The 25,628-nt window shown below is 43.2% G+C and overlaps 1 protein-coding gene and 1 long non-coding RNA gene across 2 annotated transcripts; both read left to right on the forward strand.

Moving 5' to 3' along the window:
- Positions 1-2,517: 2,517 nt before the first annotated feature.
- LOC144166579 (zinc finger and BTB domain-containing protein 41-like) lies at positions 2,518-18,870 on the forward strand. Its single transcript, XM_077696078.1, has 2 exons — positions 2,518-2,650; positions 10,127-18,870. Exon 2 carries the CDS (start codon positions 10,219-10,221, stop codon positions 10,465-10,467), a length of 249 nt encoding a protein of 82 aa, XP_077552204.1. The 5' UTR covers positions 2,518-2,650; positions 10,127-10,218; the 3' UTR covers positions 10,468-18,870.
- A 1,579-nt stretch (positions 18,871-20,449) lies between these two features.
- LOC144166580 (uncharacterized) lies at positions 20,450-23,012 on the forward strand. Its single transcript, XR_013321709.1, has 2 exons — positions 20,450-21,157; positions 21,524-23,012. It is a non-coding gene; the product is annotated as an uncharacterized LOC144166580 (long non-coding RNA).
- Positions 23,013-25,628: the final 2,616 nt, after the last annotated feature.

The raw sequence follows: 25,628 nt of genomic DNA on the forward strand, positions 1-25,628 counted from the left end.
AATGTGGTTAGACTGTTGAATTGACTCTGAGTAAAACTATGTACTCAGATTTAGTCAGGGGTAATTTCCTTTAACTTGAGCTGCTCATAACATTAATTTTTGCCATAAATTTTTTTGCAGTCTTAAGGGGGCAGACTGGTCTTAGAGCTATTTTTTTTATTTATTAACCAATTTTAATGAAACTGCACTGCATCATGGAGCTTTTTGAGCTGATTTCAAATCTGCCATTAGATTTTTTGTAAGTTGATTATATTTTGAGTTAATTAATGATTAATTGCCATTATTTTGGGTCACAGTTACAAAATAACCACTCCATACAGAATGGCAATTACCACGTGGCTAGGCAGACAAATGACTAAAGAATACAACATAGGAAGCACTTTTTTGATTCAACTATTTTTGGTCGTTTTACAACACAGGGAGCTTCGCTTCTCCCTGGCTCTGCCAGAAATGGCTCACAGGTGGTGCCAATTAAACACAATAATAATTTTCCAGAGCCTCCATTTGAAAAATTTGTTTCCAACATTGTATTCTTCACACATTTCAGTATCACAAACAAAAAGAATTAAAGTTGTACCGGCTCTGGGTGCCAAGATATCTGAGGATGAAATGCTAGCTTTGCATTGCAAGAAAAGTGCCATTTCACCATTGAATTCTGCGCTAACTGAGCTGTAGAGTGCACTTTAAAATGCTATTATAATAAAATAACAACAAAATATGGTGCCTTTTGATGAGGAAATTTACAGACTGATTTAAAAATGGCTGTGGAGGCCAAAAATGCCATTTTTGAGAAAACGCTTTTTTTGACCGTTTTTCGGTCTCAAAGACCCAACTGCCCCCTTAAGTGTTTTAGGAGCTTGCCGGTTGCTATGAGGGAGCCGGCCTTAAATGCGACTAACGCAGTTGATGATTTGGTGGTTTGTTTTGGCGCCACAGAAACGATAGTGCGTGTTTACTCAATCTTGAATAAGTTACAAACAAGCAATTGCTTTTGACCTGGTTTGGTAGTACACACCTTGAAATACACTTTTATTTAAATGGGCGTCTTGTTTCAGCTGTTGGTTGTTGAGGTTTCAGTAGGTGACTACTGTCCACTGGTTAATGTGCGGCCTCAAAACAGTTAGAGGGAATTCCTTCAAATTCCTTCAAGATAGAGAGCAGGCAGGATGTGGTTTATAGCGGCATCTTTACATTTGCAAAAGCTGCTAGTTGTAGTCGAAATTTGTCTCTGCAGAGTCTCGGTGAGCTATGACACATTGAAACTGCCATTTCAGAGCCCTAGCTCTACTGTCAGATTTTTCAGACTTTTGGCGGTTTAACACATCGAAGCTACATTTGGGCTGTGAGGCGCACCGTAGTGGAGAGCTCCGGATTAAGATTAATTCATCTTAATCAGTTAATTCAGATTAATTAATCTTAACGTGCACTGAAATCTCGACACACAGGCGTTTTTGCTTTTCACCCCCGTCAAAAAAGCGCCCACCGTGGCCAGGATTGAACGAGCGCATCCTTGGGCCAAGCGGCACAACGCCGCAGCCATTGAGCCATTGCAGCAGGCTTTATTGTTGTTCTGTATAAAAGAGATGTGCTTGTAAGAAACATAATTAAAGGTCGTACTACAGTAAAACATTGTTACAAGAGACACTGTTACAAGAGACACTTGGCTATAAGAGACATTTTAATGAAAGCGGTTTGGCTGGTTTTCCCATGTTCACCATGTTAGCAACATCGCATATAAGAGACCTTGGTTACACACATTTCCCGGGTCTCTTGAGTGTCTCTTGTAACAAGGTTTTTACTGTGTATATGTTATTTTTAAGTGGCACTGACAGACCTTTCTTGGTGCTCTCAGCCTGACTGGGGTTTTGTGAACTTTCAAATTGCGTGCGTTCTGTGCACTACCCTTGTTCAGCTGCTATAAAAAAAGGGGGGGGGGAGGGGTCTAAGAAACAGGTTCTTTTCTGCAGGAGGGTTGCAAACTGGGCTAGTTGGAAAGACATTCTTGGATAAAACCAGTGCGAACTAAGATGAAGGAAGTGGCTGTCCTTGTGGTACACTTCCTTCATCTTCGTCTGAGTTCGCGCTGGTTTTATCCAAGAAGGTTCTTTTCTCTAGAATGCCCAGTGTGTGCCGCTTGGATTGAACTCGGTTTATAGAGAAATGGTAGCTTTGATACCCTGATTTCTGCGCAGTTCACTGTGGATGTACTCGCAAGGCTAATATGTCTGAAACAGTTGCAGTGTTCTTGCTTGTTCTCTCTCTCTCGCTTTCTGATTGGCTCTTGGCTGCACATTAAAATTGCAGAGGAGAAAAGAAACCCAGTCAATCTAAAAACCAATTCTCGTTCACTTTGAAAAAAAAGAAGTGTGCCATCACCTGGCTATGCGTTGAAAATGACCCTGATTGCTTGTCATCGGGCGTAGTGGTGGTCGTTGCTGAGGGTTGTTCCTTGCACCTGCGTAGGGCGTCGCCGCCGGTTCTACGCGGCCGCGCCGTTCTCGGCAAAGGTGCCACCCCCTTCTTCTTCTGGCGGCGGCGGGGGCTTTCACTGCCGCGTCTGCGGCAAGACGTTTACCCGCAAGCACACTATGGTGAACCACTTTTGCCTGCAGAAGCAGTGAGGCTGCAACAACTTCGCCACGGCACACAGGCAAGGCTGTGATCGCTGGGAGATGTTCTCCCGCCCTCCCTGACTAACACCCGCCGGCCGGCACCCGGTTCGCTTAGTTTTTCTTTTACCACTTTGATGAGCTTCGTTGAACTTGCAGTTTTCGCTCATTTGGACATTCTTGCGAATGCTGCGAGGGTTTCTTGAAGGAGCCATAAAGACAAAACACAAGTTTGCGTTATTCGAAAGATTTCGTGTTTTATAGTGCCCCCAGCACTTGTCCAAATGCAAACGATGCTTTCTTCACTGAGAAATTAATTCATTTAAGTCAAAATTTTAATTGTCCCGCTAAATTGTGCGTTTTCGTGGTCTGCAATGACATCGCAGGGCCGTGTTAACATTAGTGAACCTAGATGGCTTAACCATACTGCGGCAAGCCGTTTTCTGTCTTGGGTTTGTTTGTGAACGTATTTGTACCTAGCTTGTTTTGTTCATGGAGACAATCGTTTCGTGAAACATGGTGCTCACTCGACAAATACGGTCACGTAAGACATCGTCGCTTGCGTCAATCGGCCAGTGTCATCTGAAACAACCCCAAAACCCCGCAGTCTTGTGCAGCTAAACCAAGCATAGTGCGCGCAGTACCAACAGCAGTACGCATCGGTACTTCTATGTTTACGTGTGCTTTCGTAACTTCGACTGTTTGTCCCACCATTCTTAGGGCTTTAAAAAGCATGTGCCCTAAATTTAAGCGCGAATAGCTCGTTCGGCAAGCTTATAAGCTCTGCCTAATTTGCGTTTGCTTTTGCCGCCATCCGCCAATTGCCGAGCTGTCTCGTATGACATCATAGGTTCTGTTGCGAGAAATGAGCTAGTGGGTTGCATGGCCATTCCCTTTTTTCCTAATTATATAGCTTATTTCAGTGAAATTTACATCAAAAGTGGTGTCAGTTTAATTCTAACTAGGCAATATTTTGAATGAACCAAACTTGTGCTTTCTCTTCATGGCTCCTTTAAAGCTGGATACAGTGCAGACGGGGCTTGGTGGAAAACGTGTGCAGCAAACACAGCTTCGGAGGTCCGAGCGGTTGCTCTTCGTAGTCTTTAAATTCCCTTACTTTGAGGTCTCTAAGCACCTGATCCCATGACCCGAACAATGAGGCGTGCCTTGTGGCCAATGCTAAGCAGTAAGGGACCACGTGTTGGTGTTATTGCACGTTAAAAAGTGAAGGAAAAATAAAGGTTTATGGGGTAATACCTTGCCTTAGATGGAAAAAAAATGCCCGTGTTGAGCAAAATTAACTGGTATGATGATCACCAACTAGCCAACAAATCCTGTAGCTTCCACACATTCATTTCTGCCGATAGTACCTTTGTCTCCATGCAGTGAGCATTGAAACAAGCCTAATTGCATGCGGCAACTAAGCAAAGCTTGTACCCTGTACTAACTTTTACCACCCTCAGTAGGGGAAAAAAAACTCTTCTTGCAGTGCAACGTTTGTGGATGCGCTTGGAATGCTAGCAGCCGGATACCATGCGCTTATTGGTGAAGCCCCACCCCTCCCAAGTCAGGAGATGTGGTCTGCATTGTGTCAAAAAGTACTCCCCGTGATGACTGTGAGCATGAGGTCTATCTTCTTTTCTGCCATTTAGTATAAAGGATAGGGAATTCAGGTCTCTGCTTTGTGCTAGCATATTGGGCATCCAATCCTGTATTGAGCTCGAAACCCTGTCATTTTAATTTCAACCGCAGTGAAAATGAAGCATTGCTGTGGGTTAGGAGTTATCAGATTTTGCAAGGCTTGTCGGTCTCCTTGGACTGAAAAATTTGAAATGGTAAAAATGGACCCGTCTATTTTGCTGGGAAAATTGGAAACTCTCCATTGTACAGAGCAGTTTCATTGTGAATGGGGTCAAATTATAATTATTGGTTTTGCACCAGCATGTACAGCAGGGATTGATACATAGAGGGCTGTTGCATCCTTTGCCTCGAATTGCTTTCCTGCCCCCCCCTCCACCCTCTCTCTCTGTTTTGTCCAACCCCTCGAAAAAGCAGCTTAGAAAACTTGTGGCACAAGCTCAGTGCACTGTGCTAATAGCTGCCACAGCATTTCCTTGCTTTCTTGGTACTCTTAAAAAGCAAAACCAAAAAACTATTAAAGGAGTACTGGCACAAAATTTTTGTTTTTAGAGTTTGAAATTCCTTCAAAATATGTTCCACTGAACTAACCTACGGTTGAGTTGAAATTTCGTGGGAGTTATCTTTATATGTAAAGGAAGCTTTTTACATAGTTATCTCAGCTTTGAAACTTTGCGTCAGCACTCCTTTAGGTAAGCCGAAGAGAAAGAAAACGGTACGCCGCTTGTTAGCAGCTTATTCCTGAGCAAAACAGATGGCGTGCACTAAAAAGCGTTGTTTAGGCCTAATGTGCAGGCGTGCATACCTGCACATTCTCGTGAGATGCCTTTGTGTGTATTTAATTCCGACCTCCATGCCTCTTGATGTTCTTTGAGCAGGATGGAACGTGGTTCTCGTACAGTAAAAACTACGCTAAATTGACCGCTGCTTTTTTTTTTCTTTTTTTCCACGGTCGTTTGACTCTTTACATTCTTATTTTCGCTTGTTTATGCTTGGTTTTGATAGCATTGTATCAAAACCCCGAGCCGCAGAATTATGAAGGAAGTTTCATGCACGGAACTTTGAAAGAGGGTGGAAGTTTGGAAATATTGCCACTCACTGTCACACTCAAGTGGGCTTTCTGCGCATGTAGTTGTAGTTCAGGTGAACGGGAATTCTGGGCACCGTTGAGTTGCTTCCATCAACGAATGATGCTGCGTACGTCGTTCTGCACAGACAGCGCTTGTTGCATTGGCATCACTTAGCACGCTACCTGATAACGAACTTTCTTTTTATTTTTTCAGTAAGTGCTGTTAGGGTTTTGAAGTTATGCTATGGCAAACATTTGTGTGGGCTGCAGCAACGAGCGTTGTGCGTTTCTGAACAATAATTGTCTTTCCTCAACACAAGTGTGTTTGTGTAGGGAACTGAAAGGGCTTCCCGTGATATTTGCAACGATTGTCGAGTGGGTCTTGAGATTGTGTGCTCTTGAATTGTGCCATAAATGTGTGCGATGATGTGTGTGTGTGGTTTAGGAATGGGAACTATCGCTGCCATGGATATAAGGGCAGGAACTCCTTGGAGAGAGCGAATTCATTGCAGTTATTTGTTCTAAAGTTGCTATGCGTTCCAAGTGAGTGGATATGTTGTCAAGTGTTCTTAGAACGGTTCCTGGTAGGTTAGCTATTATTGCTTTGTGGTGAAAGTTTAGTAAGCAAGTGAACTGCGTGCTTTGCTTTCAGTGGTTATGTTTTTAAGCTCTTGCTTTTTAGCTCGGCTCAGTTTTCGGGCCATTTTTGGCGGGCTTGCATATTTACGAGGCAGGAGAAATAAACATGCTTCTTAGTATTTTTGCCCTTTCATTATTTTGAAGAGCTCCTGTTTCTCTCTTTTTTTTTCTTTTTTCTAAGGATAGCCTAAGCTTTAGACAATTCCTTTTAAAATTGTTATCGCCTCTTCACATTGTTCAGATTGTAATTGTAGGGGTGTGTTTATTATCTGTTCCGTAAGTCGTACTGTTCTGCTTGGATAGTCGTTTTATCGCTGTCATGTCTGTATTTTGTTAAGTTGCATAATGCTGTTAACAATAGCAGTTGTAATTGCTAAATGGTCTTTCTGTTGCTAAATTTATGAGCTCTCGTGTTTTGAGCATATTCTGGGCTCATTTGCACTATGTGGCATAAAGACAGTTTTTTTTTTTTTTAAGTCACCTTTTGATTAGTTTCGATTGCTCTCTTTAGATTTGGCTGAAATTTCTTCCATTTGAGCCAAGTTGATTACACATTTTCTTGGGTGATATGAAAAATAAGGATTAAAAAGTGGTGTTTTGTCAAGGCTATATGGCATTGCATGTTGCATAGAAATCGTATGCTATATTTGTAGTTGCTTGCTGAGGAGCTAACACCTACTGAGAAATACACATGTAGCAGTGTTAACGGACCTTCAAAATTAGATTGTTGCAATTTAATATCTTCACATCGGGACTGATATTAATACAAAAAAGGAATTATTACAGAAAACGAACTTTTGTTATAAGCCATATTGTGTTATATGCGGGATCATTACAGCTACATTGTACTGTATTGTGTTGACTGTATTTTGTTCTTTTAACTTCTTGGCCAGCAAGGCACTTTGTCTTGTGTTTAGAAGGTGGCAGTGGTGGGCGCTGATCTTTCTTTTGTTCTTTTTTTGATGCCCACCCACGGCCGAAATTTTTCCTTAGCTTCTCTTCACTTTTTGGCGGAAGGCTGTATGTTGCGATATTTTGGGGCCGTCTATAGCGCATTATGAGCCTTCTTTTTCTGTTTTGTTTTTTATTGGAGCAAGCTTCCAGGAAGCTTCAAGCCCATAATAGCAATGTGGCCTTCTGCATGGGTATCGTAGGTCTTGAACATTTTGTTTACATAATTTTAGCCCATCAATCTACAATTTTGGCGTGTTGGGCCACGCTGTGCTCTGATATTTTTTAGAATTAGAGCCCAAAATGTCTAGCATCATTCAAAGTTTAGCATTTTACAAGAGCTTGTGCCAGAAACAGCGGCACGTGCGCTTTTAGCGGCAGGTGTCGGCTATCTACTTAACCACTCCCTGCACTGTTTTTCACTGCTGTTAGTGCTATGCAAATGAGAATGGCCTTTGGTAATAGCAGATGGGCAGAGGTTGGCCTGTGTTAACTGATTGCTTGCTAAACTTTCTTGAGAGCTTTTGGTTTTACTTTGTGTCCTTTTTGTGGTGTCGCATCACAAGTTTACAAGAGTCGGGATCATTTTTCTGTGCTTTTTCACACTGTAAGCTTTAGTTTTAGGATATTAGCGTGGGTTTTGATGGTGTGCAGTCAGTTTTGTCTACAATCTGCTAGGGCCCACATAAAACAAACTTTGTACTTCTGTAAGCCTTTTTTTTTCTTTCTCTCATTGCAGTGTGTGCGTGTGTGTGTATTTTTGATAGAGGGAACAATAAATATGAGCTGCATTTTGCCACATGGAGGCATTTGTGCGTCATTTTTCAGAGTAACTTTTTTGAATGTGCCCACTTCCTTGTTTTGAAGAGCACTGGATTTAAATACCAAAGGGGGGTGGGAGGGGGGGGGGGGAGAAAGTGCAGCACAAGTTGCACTAATATGCTACTACCACTGTCGTATGTGCAATCATATTACGAAGGTATCAACTGTGCTGGAAGCATGCACTGTACGAGTTGTTTTTCAAAGATGCAATCTTCTCCTGTGGGGCAGTCTAGCTTTCTGTATGTCATGTTTCATTAGCACTGTGTTTGCATTTGGCACAGCGAGCTTTTTGCTCCTTTTGTGAAAGTTTTAACTGTGTTCTGCCATTGGAGCAGACGTGAATACTCGAAATACTGGGTGTGCCGAGTATTTGGTTAAGAGTCAAACTTGGCAAGGCTTGCTGAAGGCTGTAGTGTGCGGGTGCCTCAAGTTTGCAGCTATGCAAAAAAGAAAAAAGAAACTTAAGGCAAGGTACAAGCGGAAGCTATTGCGACTCTATTGTGAATTTATTTGTCGCAAGGAAACTGAATTTATTTCAAAGAAAATTATGACAGCTCACGGCTTCAGATGTGTTGTGTGGATTATTTTTTTACCCCACAGTCTATAATGAAGAACACATTTTGTGCATGTTTTTAATGTAGTTGTAAAGTCATTAAGGTGGTTGGTCTCTGTGCAAACAGGCATTCAAGATTGGCAAGCACTATCATGCAAAGCACAGCGTAGATTTTCAGTGAACTCCCGCCCTAGGGTTTTCGATAATGTGAGAGTTTTTTATTCTGACAGGTGTCTAGAAAAGGTAAACTTGGTCATTCAATGAAAACTTGGCTGCTCGCTAAGTTTGCTTCGAGTATAAGTGTCTTGCGTGTCTCCTGTGGCTTTTGCCCTGGGCAGACGTAGGTTCCTCAGATAAGGCTCTCGTTGCTGACTGTCAGTTTATCTAAGCTGCCTGCAAATGGGGTAGGGTTACCTGTCGTGACAAGACGGTTCGCCCGTTCAGTGCTTACCTGAACAGCACATCAATTGCACTGCACCGGGGGCTGTCGACCGCAAGTCGGAGTTTTGCAAACTGCGAGGCTGCTGCAATCGGTGACGAGCCAGTCTTTTGCGTGAAGTTGTAAAACAATGTGCATTTCACTCTGCTGGATTGTGTTTCCTTTTTGTGTGTGTGTTTTTTGAGTAATTGGCTTCGACAACTTGCCGTCCTTTCTGCCGGCCCAACTTTGGGTACGAACTCGTTCACGATTTTGAGGAGGACCTTAGCCTCCGAGTGATTCACAAAGAAATTGTAAGACCAAATAGGAAATGGAAGGAATTGTGTCAAACCTATCAAACGATGGCCAGTTACATGCAATATGCTCTTCTTATTGTGTGGCACTTTCTGTGATAAACTTGAGTTTCATTCTTATCACGTTCTCAAAAAGAAGCATGCGGTTGTTTTTCTGACTCGTAAAGTGGAGTACGTCCTGAATTGGCAGCGCATTGTTTACCACCTGCAGCCTGGTGTTAAATTAGCTTCTATTGTTCTGTTCAGCAACCTCATTTTTAAAAGACAGCCAGCTGCCCAAGAAGCACTAAAAACTTCAAATCGTATTTCAAGTTTTAGTTTTCCATTTGTAATATCAACTTTCTATTGATTGAGATAGCAAACTTTGTGAGAAAAATCTTTGTATGCGTGGTTGAAAGCTGGGATTGTTCATTACTTACCTTAGCTTTTGCCTGCACTGGCTTCATTGTATCTCTGTGCATAAGAGTTGAGTGTCAAGCCCTGCTGAATTGTATTCTTTACTTACGAAGCTTAAACTATACTTGTTGGAACAGCGTGGTGGGATAATGATGAAAATAAAACAAAGTCAATGCCAGCTGCTTCAAGGCTATCAGCTGGCATTTGGAGAACCAAATGCTGCATTTTCCAAACTACTTTGAGCAAGTGCACGGAAAGTCAAAAGACTGCACAGAACTGGTGGTTTAATGTGTAGACTGATGTGGAAGACTAAAGCACTTGTGCAGCAAGTACCCTATCTCCTCTTGCATACCCTGCCAATCGGCGCCTTGCCAATTGATGGCACCCTTCACCGTGCACAACAGTTGAATTTTTCAATTTCAAAGTTATGAGTGGTGCCGTGTGTAATCTGCACATTCCGGGGTGCTGAATGGGTTCGGGCTGGGTTCAGGCTTGCCTCTTAGGTTAATTAGTTGGGCCAACAGGGACTGGTGACATTGAAGTCCAGTTTGAGTGGTGACGAGTTGTCCTTGCTCTAGAAGTGTGGCCTTTGAAGTGATGTAGTGGACTAACGTAGCCTCAAAGCGTTTGTGCCGCGTACTCCACCCGTACCACTCTTGATTCGTATGCCTTCTTCCCTCTCCCGTTCCCCTCTTTGTGGTGGCTGTTCGTGTGCAGGCTCTTCAAGCAAGCCGCAGCCGCAGCCGGAGCCCCTGGCGCCCCGGCTGGTGTGCCAGTTCTGCGCGTACTCGACGGTGTACACGACCACGATGGTGCGGCACGTGCGCACGCACACGGGCGAGCGTCCCTACCGGTGTGCCTCGTGCGAGAAGGGCTTCACCACCAAGCAGCAGCTGGAGAAGCACTGCAGCCAGCCCAACAAGCCGTGCTTCAAGCCCTTTGCGTGCCCCTTCTGCTCCCAGTGCTTCCCCTCGGACGCCTTGCTCGCGCGCCACAAGCGCCTGCACGCCAACACCTCCCTTCAGGGGTTCCCCCCACCCCCTCAGCAGCACTTCTGAGGAGGAGGAGAAAGGACCCCCTCTCCCCCACCCACTCAAGGTCACTCGTTACGGCTCCGTTTAGAAACTCCTTTGCTACGGTGAACGACAACTGACGATGCTGGCAGAAAATTGCAAGGTTAATGTCTATCCCTTTAAAGAAAGAATTGGTGGGGTGCGGAATGTGGATGAAATGTTAGGTCACCCCATTCAGTTATGGGGAGGAGGAGGAGGATGGGAGTGACTCCTAGGGATAGGAAAGGAGCAGCATCACGGGTTGAGGAACAAACTTGGGTGGAAGGAGGAGGCCTATAGGCTAAGTTAAGAAGAAGAGTGGAGTTGAGCTGGTCACATAGTGCACAGAACTTGCAGCCAGTAAACCACTAGGGTAGCAGAGTGGGACTAATAGGGAAATGGGAGTCATTACTAAGCTTGATGGAGGTATCAGACAAGAAATTGAGGGGCAGTTTTTTTGGGGGGGGGTGGTGTGATGTGGGATGGGAGTGGTTGTAATCCGGTGCGAGTGGCCTTCGTCCTGTGGTGTACACCCATGATGATAAGTTTCGAATTCTAGAGACAATAGTCTCGGGCTTCCTAAAGACGAAAGCTTCAGTCTGTCTGCCTACCGTTGTCAGGTGGCAGGGAGGTTGCCTGGGTGTCACTCAATTTAGCTGACCGGCAAAAACTTGAAAGAACACTTTATTGAGGAGTTTTCACAGAAGAGACCTTTATAACTACCAAAACTGGTGGCATGCTTTGTGCATGTCAAGATTGTTCAGCAAAAAGAAGTTTGAGGCAAAACATAAGCACATAACTGACACCAGCAGCATTCTTTTAATTAAAAGTACATGTGGGATTGGTTTGTGACGAGCAAATTAAAACAACACATTAAAAACGGCATCAAAGAAAGGTGAGATAAAACATTAAAAAAAGATATCTCAAGCTTTTCTAGGTGTAATCAAAACAAAAGGTCCCTTATAAATGGTGCACGAGCAGTAAAAAATGCGGGAAAGTTTAATTTAATTCAGCTTAGGCCATTGGAGGAGGGATAAGGTAAGGGAACAGCATGAAGGAGGAAGTGGAAGAGTAGATTGGGTTATGTGGTAGGGGCAGGCAAAGACTGTTGTCTTTCGACAACATTTGCAGCAAAACAAAACAACATAGTTTTTTTTTTCTTTCAGATACCAATTTGAGGCGTTTTTTAGAGGGCTGTTTAGCAATAGAGGAGCCCCTTTTGGTGGGGAGTGCCCAATTTGGAAGGGGAATGTTGCGAGGGAAATTACTTTTGTTATGCAATTTCTCCTTGAAAAAAAAAAATTCTGTCCAAATTGGTCAAATCAACTCAGAACATGGCCTGTCCTTTCTAGATTTTAATTTGGCGAGGTGATTAGACATTGCAACTCACTTCATTATCATCATCAGCAGCAGCCTATTTATGCCTACTGCAGGACGAAGGCTTTTTTGAAAGGCTTCAAACTGTTGCGACGTCTCTTAACACTTTTGTGACCACGGAAAAGTTTTTGGGTAGTCCAAGAAATATGTTATTCCTACCACAGAAAATCACTGGTGCTAAAGTGTGAGGTATGAAATGATAGAGGAAGGATACGGCTCTCCAACAGTATTAATTTCAAACAACAGATTTGTTACCAATATTGTCAAAAAAATTATCAAAACAAAAAAAAGTAACAAAAAGAAAAAAAATGATAAAAACATCAATTCTGCTTTGCACAGGGTGAACAAAAAAATTGAAATATACACTTTGAATACAAGGCCCTTACAGAATAATACTGCAAATATGAGCTCTCAGAGTACAAAAGTTATTTACATACATACAAAAATATAAGCACTAGTGCCTACCATGCCACTTGGCAGAGAAGTTTCTCGACGCGGTGAAACAAAGGTTGGCTCCACTGTGCAGCCGGCACCAGGTGATCCTGTTTAAATGAAGTCGACATCCTGCAGATAAGAGCTGCGACCTTTAGAATAGGCTGGATATGTTTACATCAATGCGCGGCAGCGAACGACGCGAGGAGAACGCAAAACTTGCCGGCGGATACCTGTCGACGTTGTGGCATCGATGCTGCAACTGAAACCATGTGCGCCTAACTGCAAAGGACCTTTAAAAATCCCCCCCATGACGGAGAAAGGACACTCAAAAGCGAAACTGATGAAATACTTTTCCTTTTACCTTTTGGATGGGTTAGCTGTCCAGAAGCACTCGGAGAGTGCCAAAATTTGAATTTGTATTCATTGATAACATACTACCAATGGGAATAGGCACGGTCACAAAAGTGTTAACTTCAACTTGCTCACTGTTTCTTTAAATGACCGTTAGATACTATACTCATCGCTGCTACATATACAGTACAACTAGCAAATATCCTTTCTTGCATTTGCTTATAGCTGTTCAAAGTTCCTGTTTTTGTGATCGTTTAAGTTAATTAGAAAAGCATTTGTGTTCGGCCAAGGTGGTATTCTTATTCCACATTTGGTTTCCTCTGCTCAGTCTTCTTGTTTTAAGTGAGGATTAACAGGATCTTTTTTGTATTTTAGCCATGAGAAACAAATTGCTATGCTCATTCACATTTATGTCAAGCGGAAAGATGGGGAGGGCGAAAAACTGGCGTTCTCGAATACAAAAAACTCATGTATGGCACGATGGGAATCTGGAGTTTCAAAACTGAGCCGTGACTAGTGGCGTTGATCCTTGCAGGACCGTAGTAGACCTCTCTTGACACCCAGGGTTGTGTGGTCTCGCCTTGCAGCCCAGGGTAAGCTTTCCTTGAATAGCACGGAGTATTAACGACAAATTAAATGCAAGGGATGAAAGTTCAGCATGTTGGGATGACTTCAGGCCAAATTGTAACGCTGGCAGTGCTAAAAAAAAAAAAAAAGCTGCGATTGCTTGACTTCGTGGTAGCCTGAACGACGCATTTATCTAAAGCATCCATGTAAGGGTAGCATGTATTGTAGAAGGAACAGATACGACTTTCTGTGTTATCTTGAGCGAAGGGCCCCTTACCTCGCCGAAAGGAGAACTGACACCAAATTTTCATGTTTTGTTGTTAGTACTATTATCTGTGCGTAATGGCCTAGTGATCCTGGAACACTTTAAATGCTTGAGTGCACGATGGTTAATTTTGTAGAACGGCCTGAAAACTATCAGTTCTGGTTTTCATTGCTTTTATCCTGGAGGGCGTGTACAACAGAACCACGCCACTTCCCCATTATTTTGAGCAGACCTGGAAACACTGTGAAGGCCATTGTAGAAATTGTTTTGACTGCCATTTGTCGAAGCTGAGTTGCCTGAAGGCGTTCAGTCCTACTATCACAGTTGATGCTTGATGATCGCTCTCAATAGAGGTGCGAATGGTGACTTCTATTGCAATTCTTTGCCATATTATTAGCTCCTGTCCCACACGTGGAACTTTGTTTTTGCCACGATTGCCATTCTCACAAGTGGTGACACCGAGCTGTTCTGTTGGCATGATGAATGATATCACATTAAAATGGGCTCTTAACGGCAGAGACCAGGGTATTCTGTTGAGTAAGGGGACCAAACTGTATAATAGTGTTAGCCCTGAAAATTGGTGTCAGTACCCCTGCGACTGTGTTGTTCACAAAGAAAGCAAAACATAACAGTCGCGACAATGGACCTTTTTCCAGTTGCGCTCTGCGCATGCGCTTCCCTCGCTCCCAGCGACCAATCCGCCATTCTTGGGCAGCAAAATGTAAATAAAACGACGCCATATTGGATTAGCCAGTTGCGAACGCCGAGCCAGCAAAGTGCTGCTCCGTCCTCTGAGCCCTGAAAGCAGCCGACAGGTATGTGCTACGGCTGCCATCGCAAAATTTCTCCGGCACCAAAACCATGCGTGGCGCCTGGGACGTCTTCCTCAACTGCAAAGGGCAGGCGGAAAAAAGGGGGCTTGTTCTCCTATAATCCCCCAAGTGTGGTTCGGGTGGCTGCCGCAAGAGGGCTATGCTACTGGAAAAAGGTCCATTGTACACCATTGCACGCTGTTTCGGGGAAGGGAATGACGATGAACTTATTTCACGCCTTCTGTATTTGACAGCAAGTGAGGGCTGTGAGAGCTCCAGCAAACTAATATTTGTCACACACATTGTGTGCTTTGCATTTCTTAGCTGAGAATGGTAAGTGAATGAAGTAGCTTCATTTTACTGAGAAGAAGAAGCTTAAGAAGAACCCTGTCCCGGTCAGCTGTGAAGAACAGGGCCGCCGAATTGGAGAAAGGCATTGATACGAAGAATTTTGTTGGTGTCATCGTTTTTCTTTCATGGGAGACTAAAATGTCCCAGGCGACCCGTTATGTCAGGTTATGGCGCTGCAAATGTTATATAAAAAAAAAGGTACAGCGACAAGTTTTTTGAAGCAACATCTTTTTTTTTTCCCCAGTAATTGGCAGAAAAATTTTTGTTTTACACTAACGTAATAGAGTTGCCTATGTGGCAGCCGTTTTAACAAAGTGAGTCTCTGAAATGGTCAACGCGGAATATTTCTAGGCTGCCGAGCAAAGAACACCTCAAGAACAAATTTTTCTCAAAATGTGATGTGCTCGCTGAAGGGAACCCTCGTTGAAAAGTTTTGTACCAAATATTGCATTCTTGGCAGGCGTGGTCTCTCCTCGCTACGAGTTGTTTGCATCTGGAGTTTTCTTTCAGAGAGCTGAACACTGAAACTTTTATCACTCGAACAGGTTACTTTGAAGTACCGCAAGGCGCTAACAATGAAGTGCCACAAATAAGCAATCACTGAGACACACTTTTTGTCGTTTCTTAAAGTTGGTGCAGTTAGGTACGCCCAACCTGGCAGACTCAGTTTGGTATCAACGTTAGCTTTGGTGTAAAAATTGTGCCTGCTATTCATTGTTTCATAAAAGCAATGTACTTTTATTTTAAAGAGGTACTAACACCAAATTTCATGGTTAATACTATTATAATTGGACAGTTCACTTTTCTTTTACTCACAAGAATACCCTGGCTGAAGTGTAATGGCTTGCGTGGCAGGGAAGATATTTTAAGGGGGCAAACTAGTCTTAGAGCTTTTTTTTATTTATTTACTAACCAATTTTAATGAAACTGCAGAGTATTATGGAGCTTTTTATGGTGATTTCAAATATTCAATGAGATTTTTTGCAAGTTGATTATTTTTTGAGATAATTACTGATTAGTTGCCATTATTTTGGGTCACAATTACAAAATACAGAATGCAGCCATACAGAAATGGAGATTACACCGTGGCTAGGCAGACAGCTGACTAATGAATGCAACGTTGGAAGAACGTTTTGGATTTAGCTATTTTTGGTCATTTTACAACACACTGAACTTCACTCCTCTCGCGCTACCAGAAATGGCTCAGTGGTGGTGTCAGTTGAACACAATAATAATTTTCCTAAGCCCCCATTTGAAAAATTGGTTTCCAACATTGTATTCTCCACACATTTGGGTATGAGAATAAAAAAAATTGCCGTTGTACCTGCTGTGGGTGTGCCGAGATATCCGAGGGCGAAATGCTAGCTTCGCATTGCAAGAAAAGTGCCGTTTCATCATCGAATTCTGCACGAACTGAGGTGTAGAGTGCACTTTAAAATGCTATTTGCAATAAAGTATGGTGCCTTTTGATGAGGAAACTTGCAGACTGATAGAGAAATGGCCCTGGATGCCGAAAATGCCATTTTTCAGAAAACGATTTTTTTTTAGCGTTTTTTGGCACCAAAGACCCATCTTCCTCCTTAATTTGATATCATTTATCACTCCGATAGAACAGCTCAGCAAGTTGCAGTAATGGATGGACATCAGTGTAAAAAGGTAGTGAGAGTGGTCACCAAATATATCCACCACGACAGTAGACCTGCTTTCAGGCAGCTCAGCTAATGACAGACTTTGGCGGCTTTGAATGCTTTGAAACTGCTGCCATAGCCGCGCTCCTCTCAGTTGGCGCAGTAAGTCGCACCTGCTCGCAAAGCAATACTATGGTGGACTGAAATCGAAACCGTCGCCTGGATGCATACTGAGGTGACCTTCGACGGTAGTATGGTCAAAATGTGTCAAGTCTTTTGGCGTCCACTGAAAGCGTTAATGGAGTGGCGTGTGTTGGTCGCCCTTTGGGCTCGAAATGGTGGGAGCCGAAACTACTGATTTTCACTGTATTCTAGCGAGTTCTTTGTTGTGCACTCAAGCATTTAGGGTGCTGGCTCATGATTGCGAGGCCAGTAAGCATCAGTTAAAGCAATAAAAGAAGAACGCAAAATTTGGTGCCAGTACGCCGTTAAGAGCTCAGGGTTAGCACAGGGTACGTTGTTTTAATCAAGTGTTGAATTTGCTGGCCCATGCGTGTGCTCTGTGCCCTCAGCTGTATTAGTTTGTGCGAGAGCTTTTGATTGTCGGGGAACGGAAGCTTAAATGTCGTGCGATTGAGACGATTAAAAGTTACCGAAGCATGTCTGGTGCACTTTACATTGTATCGATCATGTATAAAGCCATACGCGACCTACAGAAGCTAAAGGATGTTTCTACCAAAAACTGGACACCTCTATTCACAATATTGCATTTGTGAGTCATTTAGTTATTGTGGTGAGTCATTGTGGTGATTTAGTCATCATAAGTGCATATTATATGTTCCTTCTTGTGTGAGTGTAAAGTTTACTGAACACTTAAAACCTGTTCCTTTTTTTTTCTTTTTTGGCTGAACAGGACTGCTGATGGCTTTTTCTTACCCCCCCTGTGTTTTTGTATGTGGTGTGCTGCCTTTTTTTTTTTCTTTCCAAGTCAGCAGACAATTCATCACAGCTGTTCTTCGCAGCACGTTACACAAGTTTGCTTTCTTCTTTTTTTGTTTCTCTCCATCAGGCATGTAGCTTGAGAAAGTGATAAAGACATCTATACGACAGAAACTTGTATAGATATTTTGTTGGCGTAGCCTCTTATGTGAGATTTGTAGAATGTGCTCATTATGCTGGAGATGTTTCCAAGTGGTCGTAGCACGCTTGCGTTTTCATTTGTCATGTACGTATTTACATGTCGACTGCCTGGGTGATTTCATGTGTGGACATCCTTTGTATATTTAAAAGGCTTAAAAATGAATTTTGTCACAAGGTGACTCACCACAAAGTGGCATTTATGGTTGCATATCCGTTCTAGTACGTTCTTTAGCATTATTGCACTTGCTATAATAAATGTAGCAGCTTTTGTTTGTTTGTTTATAAAGGGAGGCTTTTAATCATGTTTTTTTGTAATTTTCTTCCATGTGACTTTTAGCCTTGGCAGGGCTTTGGTGATGATTATGTATTGAATGTAATACCATGATGAAATCACGAAGAGTTTCATCTGCACAAAGGTATGGGATGCAGTCTTTTATCTACAAGGTCTTCTTCGCCCTGCCTTGTCTGAACTCAGTTGGCAGTGTGGATACGTTTAGTTGGTGTGACCTACCAGTAAACCAAATGTTCGCGCTTTTAACGTTCTTGTTTTGCAAGTGAATGTGACAAAGTTCCTTGGTAGAAATCTTGTCTCTTGGGTCCTCGTGTAATTTATTTTCTAATGAAATTGCCCTTGTGTGAGAACAAATGCATACTGTGCGCTTGAGTGAGGAACATTTTTTCGGAGGCCCTGGAGATCTTTGTGAGAGGGACATTGACAGTATGGTAGGGTAGAATGGTGAGAGAGAAAGTCGGTGGTAACGTAGTGATCACAGTCTGTTGGTGACAACACAATGATCACAATTTAACAATTTTACACTGTGGTATCGCTTATAAAGGGAGGCTGTAATAAATAGGCAGATATGAGCAAAGTGATCTTTCATTACCATTTCGTTACCAGCGAACTTACCATCACCAGTTTCGACGGTAGTGTGAAATGCCAGGACTGGATAGGGATATAAGGTGTGAATTTTTACAGTTATGCTGTATTTGCGTGAATCGCGCAGATTGAAAGTATGAAAAAGTACGAAAGCTGAACTATGCATGTACTCTGCATTCTTGCACACATTCTTTTCTACCCGTTTTTCTTTTTTTTTCTCCTTCCTTATTGCACAAAGGCTTGGCTTGGCTATAAAAAGGCTTGGCTATTGACTGGGAAGTACACATATTAAGCTACTACCCGCACAGTTCTACGTAGTCGTCGTTAGAAGCGGCTCTAGGTGCGAAGCCGTGTCAAGTCATTGTCGACTTTACGGTCATTGTGCTGTGCGGACTTTTTCGCACAGCTTCATCGAAGAATAAGTTTGGCGTTGCGCTATGCTTGTCTGACAAACTTTAGTGTCGAATGCTCGCGTCTGTGTTTTTCCTACTCCGCTCAGAAGACGTGGCTTGGCCCGTTTTCTCTCGCATTTGTGAACATGTCATGTGATATGCTGGATATAGTTTTTTTTTCCATGCAAGCCAATAAAGTATAGTGTTTGGCTGACACCTCACGTTGCCTCTGTTCTTTTAACGGGAGAATAGAATGCTATTCAGAAAGGCTCCCTTGCTGTGAAACCGTTTTAGTGTGGAAGTGCTGCTGTATGTGAAGCCTCTTAGGAGCTAGTGGAAGAAAAAAATAAGAACGCTGCCGATATCGAACTTGGGTTCTCGGTTATGAAGCCGATGCTTGTTTACCATGTTTACCAATTTTGTTGCACTGGCTGGCTGTTGTCTATGAGCTAAGTGTTGGATGTGATGCCTGCACAACGTTGGCTGCTGCAGACGCTGCATAAGTGTTTATTCTCTCTTGATTGATTGATTGTAGGGTTTAACGCGCCGACGCAACGCAGGCGATGAGGCGCACGTACATAGTGGAGGGCTACGGATTAATTTTGACCACCTGGGGATCTTTAACGTGCGCCGAAATCTCATACACATGGGCGTTTTTGCTTTTCGCCTCTATCAGAAAAGTGGCCGCCGCGGCCGGGAATTGAACCCGTGACCACGTGGTTTATTCACTCTTAACCATTCATTAAATTGTTGGCCTTCTAACCATCCCTTATCGGTTTTAAATGAAGGGGTGTTCGCAGGCTATAACTGAGATTGACTATAATTCTCATGGGAAGATAAGTGAGAAGACTAGACAAATAGAGTGACCATGGAGGGTGGCAGAGGAACTCAAGAAATGGAGTGATGAGCCAGGTAAGGTAACAAGGAAAGAAACGGCATAGAGTCCTACGGTAAGTGATCCTATACGCACACAGAAAACCCTCGTAACAGCGACGTCGCTTTATCCAAATTCTTGCTTTAATGGAAGTGTTTCATGCATGCACGGAGAGCAAACCTCCGCTCTGCTCTGCGCTGAGAGCAAACCTTGCATAAGAGATCCAAAGTATCTCTTATTACGAAACCTGTTTCTTGTTTCGATGGCTTCATTACAACGAGAGCTTACTATACCTTTACAAATACACGTACTTTCAGTTGGAAGCAATATGTACGTGTAGTGCTAGTAAATTTGTACAATGTTCCATGAAATAGACTGTTGCAGCGTGAGAGTAAAAGCGTGACGGTAATATGTGCTTTCGATACCTTTCCTCTAATGTAATGATAGTGCGTACTATTGGTCTCTTCGATTTGGCCTGCACTTTTTCCATGGGTTCAGAATGAGTTCAGCCAGTTCAGCGCAGGCGCCGCCACTGCAGAACCGCTCCGGCACCTTTGTCGTCTGCTTCTGCACCTCCCCCCTGGGAAGTGCAGGCAAGGCCGTGAACTCATCCTGCACTCTCTGCACCGTCGGTAAATCAAAGAGAAAAGCGCTGCTCCAGAAAATCGAAGAGGGGAGTGTTGCACTACCTGAATGAGTGCAGCGAGTGCAGCCAAATCGAAGACCTTATCTCACTGCTTCATTATAAAAATCGCGCGCAGCGCGGCACTGACAGAACTGTTTTGGTTTCGGTTTCTGTTTCGCAAAGTCTTAGCTGTTCACTTTTGCTCTTTAGTGCCCCATTTTGTAATAAAAGCAGTTGTTTAAAAAGCAAAATGGTATAAATAAAGGGTTGATAATTATAATTAATAGAAAAAGGACTGCATATGTGGGCGTACGGTCGCGGGTTAAGAAATCGTTGTCAGGGCAGGCAACTACGCCGAGTAAAGATGGCGGTGCGCAGTGGTGTTATTTGTTGTGTTTGTTGTGCGTGCCTGAAGTCGTCGTCCCCTGCGTACACCTCGGTGGCTTCGAAACAACGTTTTTAAACAACCCAGTGAACGTCGAGTGGCCGATCTACAACCCTGCCAGCGTGTAATGTGCTCGCAAAACGCGACGAAAGTGGTCTCCAAATCGAGTGGGAGTGGTTGACCCTCTAAGGGGCCCCCCTGGGCGAGCCAGGAACCCCCAGCTATGTGGCATCGAATTGGGGACGCTCGGAGCGACGTGACCCCTCGACTCCGTGTCGGGCGTGTTCCCCACGTCGTGCTGCGCGCTCTTGCGATCCTTCTGACGACATCGCAGGCCGTGCAAACTTTCGCCGTTGAGTGGCTTTCGCGGAACGGATGCTTCGTGCGGTGGGGGCAATACAATCCGTCCGGAGAACCTGATATCCTGCTGCCCTCCTGCCGCGATGTCGCCGTTTGGTTATGTTCCCCCCGCATTTTTCGGGCACTTTGATTTGGCGCGTACACGAGCAACAACCAGTTGAATGTCCGCACTTGCGTAACTCGCTCTTTTTTAACCTTTTTTACGTACGATTGGGCAATCGAAACTTGTTTCGGGGGTACGAACTGGCGCTGCACTCGTAAGCTATTTTTGTCAGCCCTTTGCGGGATAACGTTACCCAGAAAAAGTGTAACGTCACGCGGTTATTGTATATCAATGTCAAGCTAACCGCGAAAAAAAAACAAAATTAACCCGAAACAGGCGGTCACCTCGCTGTAAATCCCTGTTGAGTAATCGAAAATGCGTAGCGATCTTTTCGCAACAGTTATCGGGGTCTGTCATTTTTTTATCATTCAGCGGATCGTTTTGCCATGTTATCTGCTTCGTATCGCGAGCTGCACTCGAAAACAGGACGCTAATCTTTCCTTTGCTATTTTTTTTTTATTTCTGATGTAGTAGTTTGAATGTAATGCTTTGTCCCCTGCCTGTCTCTCTCTCTTTCTAGGTAATGTGGACCAAAAGTATATCAGCACCCCACGGGATGTGGACAGAATCTTGTTTGCTCAGACAGCCAAGTGCAAGAACGAGCACCTTGGAAATTTTTTGGTTGCACGATACGATTAGCTCAGCTTTGCGGGTGGGGGACAGTTGAATTTTCTCTCCATGCAACCGTACGCCAACTTGGAAAATGCTAGAACTGTCCATTTTCCCAACTGGGAAAAGTGATCGTATTTGACCATTGCCTGTTTTGTGTGGGTGTGTCCCTTTGGTGTTTGAAGTGCTGTTCTAAAGCATACCTAGCTTAACGCTACGTTCACAGATAGAGACGAATATATTTTTTAGTGATATATTGCGCCTGACATTGATTGCTGACAATTATTATTCACCACGCTCTTCCAACTAAGCATTGTGCTGTCTGTACTGTGCTGGTAGTAGATACAAAGACTATTTACCATATGATTTTACAATCAATAATAACACAATGTCTAGAGTGCTATCTGACAGCACTTATGGTACGAGGATGCTTGCTTATGGTACGAGGATGCAAGTTCAATTCTGCCTTCACCGCTAGTTGGTTTTCTTGAATTTTTGGACTTTTATTGATTTTTTTTATATGTTACGTTAAATTAGTGCACAAAGTGGCGTAAAACATGCCTGACACAAAAGAACACAGCCAGACAGTGCTCTAAAATGTTCCGTCAAACTATTCTGTAGACACAGTGTCTTTTTTTTGTTTCATTTTTCATTGTTGGATGCAGATGAGCAACAAAAGCTGAGGGGCTCAGGAACGTTACTATGATTGGCCCAAAATATGTAGCCGAGTTAAAAATGTTGCTATTGAATATCAAATAAACCACAATGCCACTTCTGCTAGCCCAATTTATAAACAATTGCAGCTGCATAGGTAATTACCGCTGTTCAGTTTGAAACTCCGGTGTAGCGTGGGTGACCTACCCGTCACATATGTCAAAGACAATGCATTGGTGGGCATTGGTGGGGCTGCATGAGATTACGACTATGCCTGTTAAGCAGATATAGGCACTCTGACATGGCTTACTTTGACAGCACTCCAGATAGCTTTGATAGAGTGGGGGCTGGTAAATGGAAGAGAGCAAGTCGTTTGTCGGCTGTGCTGTCCGAGCATTGTATTATTCAGAGTGGAAAAGAAAAAAAAGCCACATATGTCAGCCAGCTCTGAATTTTCAGGTCTGTATTTGTTTCTTCTTGTAAGTGGCAGTTGTTTTGCGTGGTTCATCTTGAGCTCGCTTCGTGCTATTTATGAACGCATGAAACTGCCCTGTCCATTTTGCCCTTGCTGATTGTGAAGTGAACCATGTCGCGACCGAGTGCAGTGCTATGCACGGAGGGTTGTCCAGCCTATACTAAAACCTGCACTCATTTCCATCACATTCCACAAACAGCAATTTTGAGTTGGGATTTGAGTTTGAGTACGTTGATAAATTACCTCACTATATTAAAGTCTAAAGGCTGTAGTCCGTGCTCTGAGTTCTTTGGCCAATTTAGACGTTTTCTAATGAGAAAAGTGCATTCAAAAGTGCCATTTCTCTCGTGCCATACTCATTAATTTGTTGACGTTGGTTGCTATGACAACGCACTGTCAAGTTCTCGGGACTAGATTTAGCAGATTGGGAACATGTTTAACCTGTGCACGAACAAAAAGAAAAGGCAGTGTTAACCGTAAATGCGGAACTCAAATCTTCTGAATGCCACAGCAGCACGAAAATGCACTGTTACCTTTCTAAGGTAGCTGGTGCTATGGGTACGCTAGGGTTCAACTGCATAATGCAGTTGCAAATAAGACTTCAACCAATTCACCTTGGTGTCAGTTTAAAACCTTCTGTAACCTTGTGGTGGCGTGCATAGTCCCCACTGCCTTGCCCAGCTCTGGTTTATTATACCGTTGGTACTTTGCGATGTCAGCTTGCTCCCAGGCCCTAGGCATTCACTTAAACCCGTGTGCGAGGAAAATAGAAGCACAAATACAGTGGCCCACCGTTTTTTTGGACTCCGAAAATTCTGACTTTCTGGGTATTTCGGACTTTCCCGGGGAACCCCCAGTTGTCCCATATGACTTTCGGATTTTTCGGACTGCTCTTTTATTCGGACTATTTTTCATTCCCCTCCAGGTCCGAAAAATCGGTCGGCTACTGTATTGCAATTCATGTTTCTGCAATTCACTTTTGGGACAGGAACTTGGGTTCTCGTGGAGCACCTTGACAGAAACAAAAATTCACGTCTGCCCTGAAAGCTATGAAAAATTGGCTCGTGCCACACTTAGTGAATTTCAAGGAGGTGTCGTAGACGAAAGAACAAACTTGCGCAAAGGGCATTTCGAGTTGAGTTGGGAGGTGGGAAGGAGGAAAGGACCAGCAAAAGGCGACACCAGCAGGATTGAGTGGATATCTGCGGATGGGATGGGTAGTCGTGAAACTGCTTGAAAGCATGAGGCTTGAAATTTTGCGCCAAAAGTAAAAAAGGATGAATTTTGGGCGACACAAGTGAGGAGCGATTTGAAGTAGTCTTTCATGCTGCAGTGACATTAATGATGATGGTGATGATGATAATTACTTTGATCATTGTGATACTTAATGGAACACACTGGTCCTAAATCAAAGTTTTTTTTTACAGTTATGATGATGAAAATTGTGGAACATATGTAGTTCATTTTGATTGTAGTTAAAAAACTTGTTTTTGTGTAAAATTACAATATTCAATTTTTTTTGGATTTCTATATGTAATTTTGTGACAGCCTTTGCAAAAAAAACTGCTGGAGGGATGCAGCTGAACAAGGTACCTGTGAAATGTGCATAAATCAAGCAGTGCAATAAGACTAACGTTATCATTCTATCTGGTCTGTACCAGAAGTTATGGCCGTTTGAAGTTTGGGCCTGGAGGGTGGAAATCAGAAAAACTGGTTTTGCCTTCCAGACCCAACCTTCAAACAGTCGTAACTTCTGCTACAGAACAGATAGAATGATAATGCTAGTCTTATTGCACTCCTTGGTTTGTGCACAGTTCACAGGCACCTTGTTCAGCTGCGTCCCTCCAGCAGTTTTTTTAAAAAGGCTGTCACAAAATTACATATAAAAATCCAAAAAAATTTGAATGCAGTCATTTTACACAAAAACAAATTTTACATCTACAATCAGAATGAATAACTACATATGCCCCCTTAATGGCAAGTGGTGGTGACACACTACAAAATACTTGCCCAGTGCAAACAGATGGGGGTGCAGATGTTTGAGGTGCACATTTCAGTAGCTGTCGAGGTGCTTGTCTTGCGTGGTCTGGTCGATGGCATGGAATTGTGTTCACCTTGAAAGATGAGGCGTCAACTGTGTGTAGACAAAGAAAAAGTTGACTCAAGTGCTTTGTGGTACATGTGTTCGCATACGCAAGGAAGCCTCTCTGCTTTTGGTGATGACTTTGTTGAACTTTGGCATGAATTGTCCAGTCGCATTAAAAATTAGTGGCATTCCTTACCTTCACGGCAGAAGGAACTAATGGCCGTATTCTGAGTCTGCCCTCCACTCCATGTGTTTCCTCGACTCGCCTTAGTAGAGGACTCGGCATTTCTTTTACACGCGAAAATCGCCGTCAAGGAGCTCCATGACTGGAGGCTTGAGTGAAGGAGGGATTCAGAATACGGCAGAGAGTACCTCGTAAAACTGTGTTACATTGAAGTTGAAAAGGGCAGCAGGGATTGATTTGTTATAACCATTCATTCATTGTAAGCATTGTCTTTATGCATTGGCAATACTGCAAGCAGAAGTTACGATTGCTTTGTCATACATTGGTACGCTATAGCGTATTTCAATGTAACAAGTTTTAGCTGCAGTCAGAAAGCGATTTGCGCTTTTTCCTGGTTACAGTGTTACATCTGAACCTGTTTATTTCAAACTCCTACATTTTTAATTGTAACTTGGACCAAGCAGTGGGTCTGTCGCCTTAATTTTTAAATTTCTGTATGCAGGGTACTCTTTAGCAGCAAATTATTGATTGCGTAGAACTATTTTCCTTTCATTTTCAATTTTATGGGTTTTGTTTGGCTGCAGTATTTTTTTTTTGTTGTTGTTCAGGTTAGCCAA

The sequence above is a fragment of the Haemaphysalis longicornis genome, unplaced genomic scaffold (genome assembly GCF_048455015.1).
Source record: "Haemaphysalis longicornis isolate Haplotype H1 unplaced genomic scaffold, Haemaphysalis longicornis Haplotype H1 scaffold_18, whole genome shotgun sequence".
Classification (NCBI taxonomy): Eukaryota; Metazoa; Arthropoda; class Arachnida; order Ixodida; family Ixodidae; genus Haemaphysalis; species Haemaphysalis longicornis.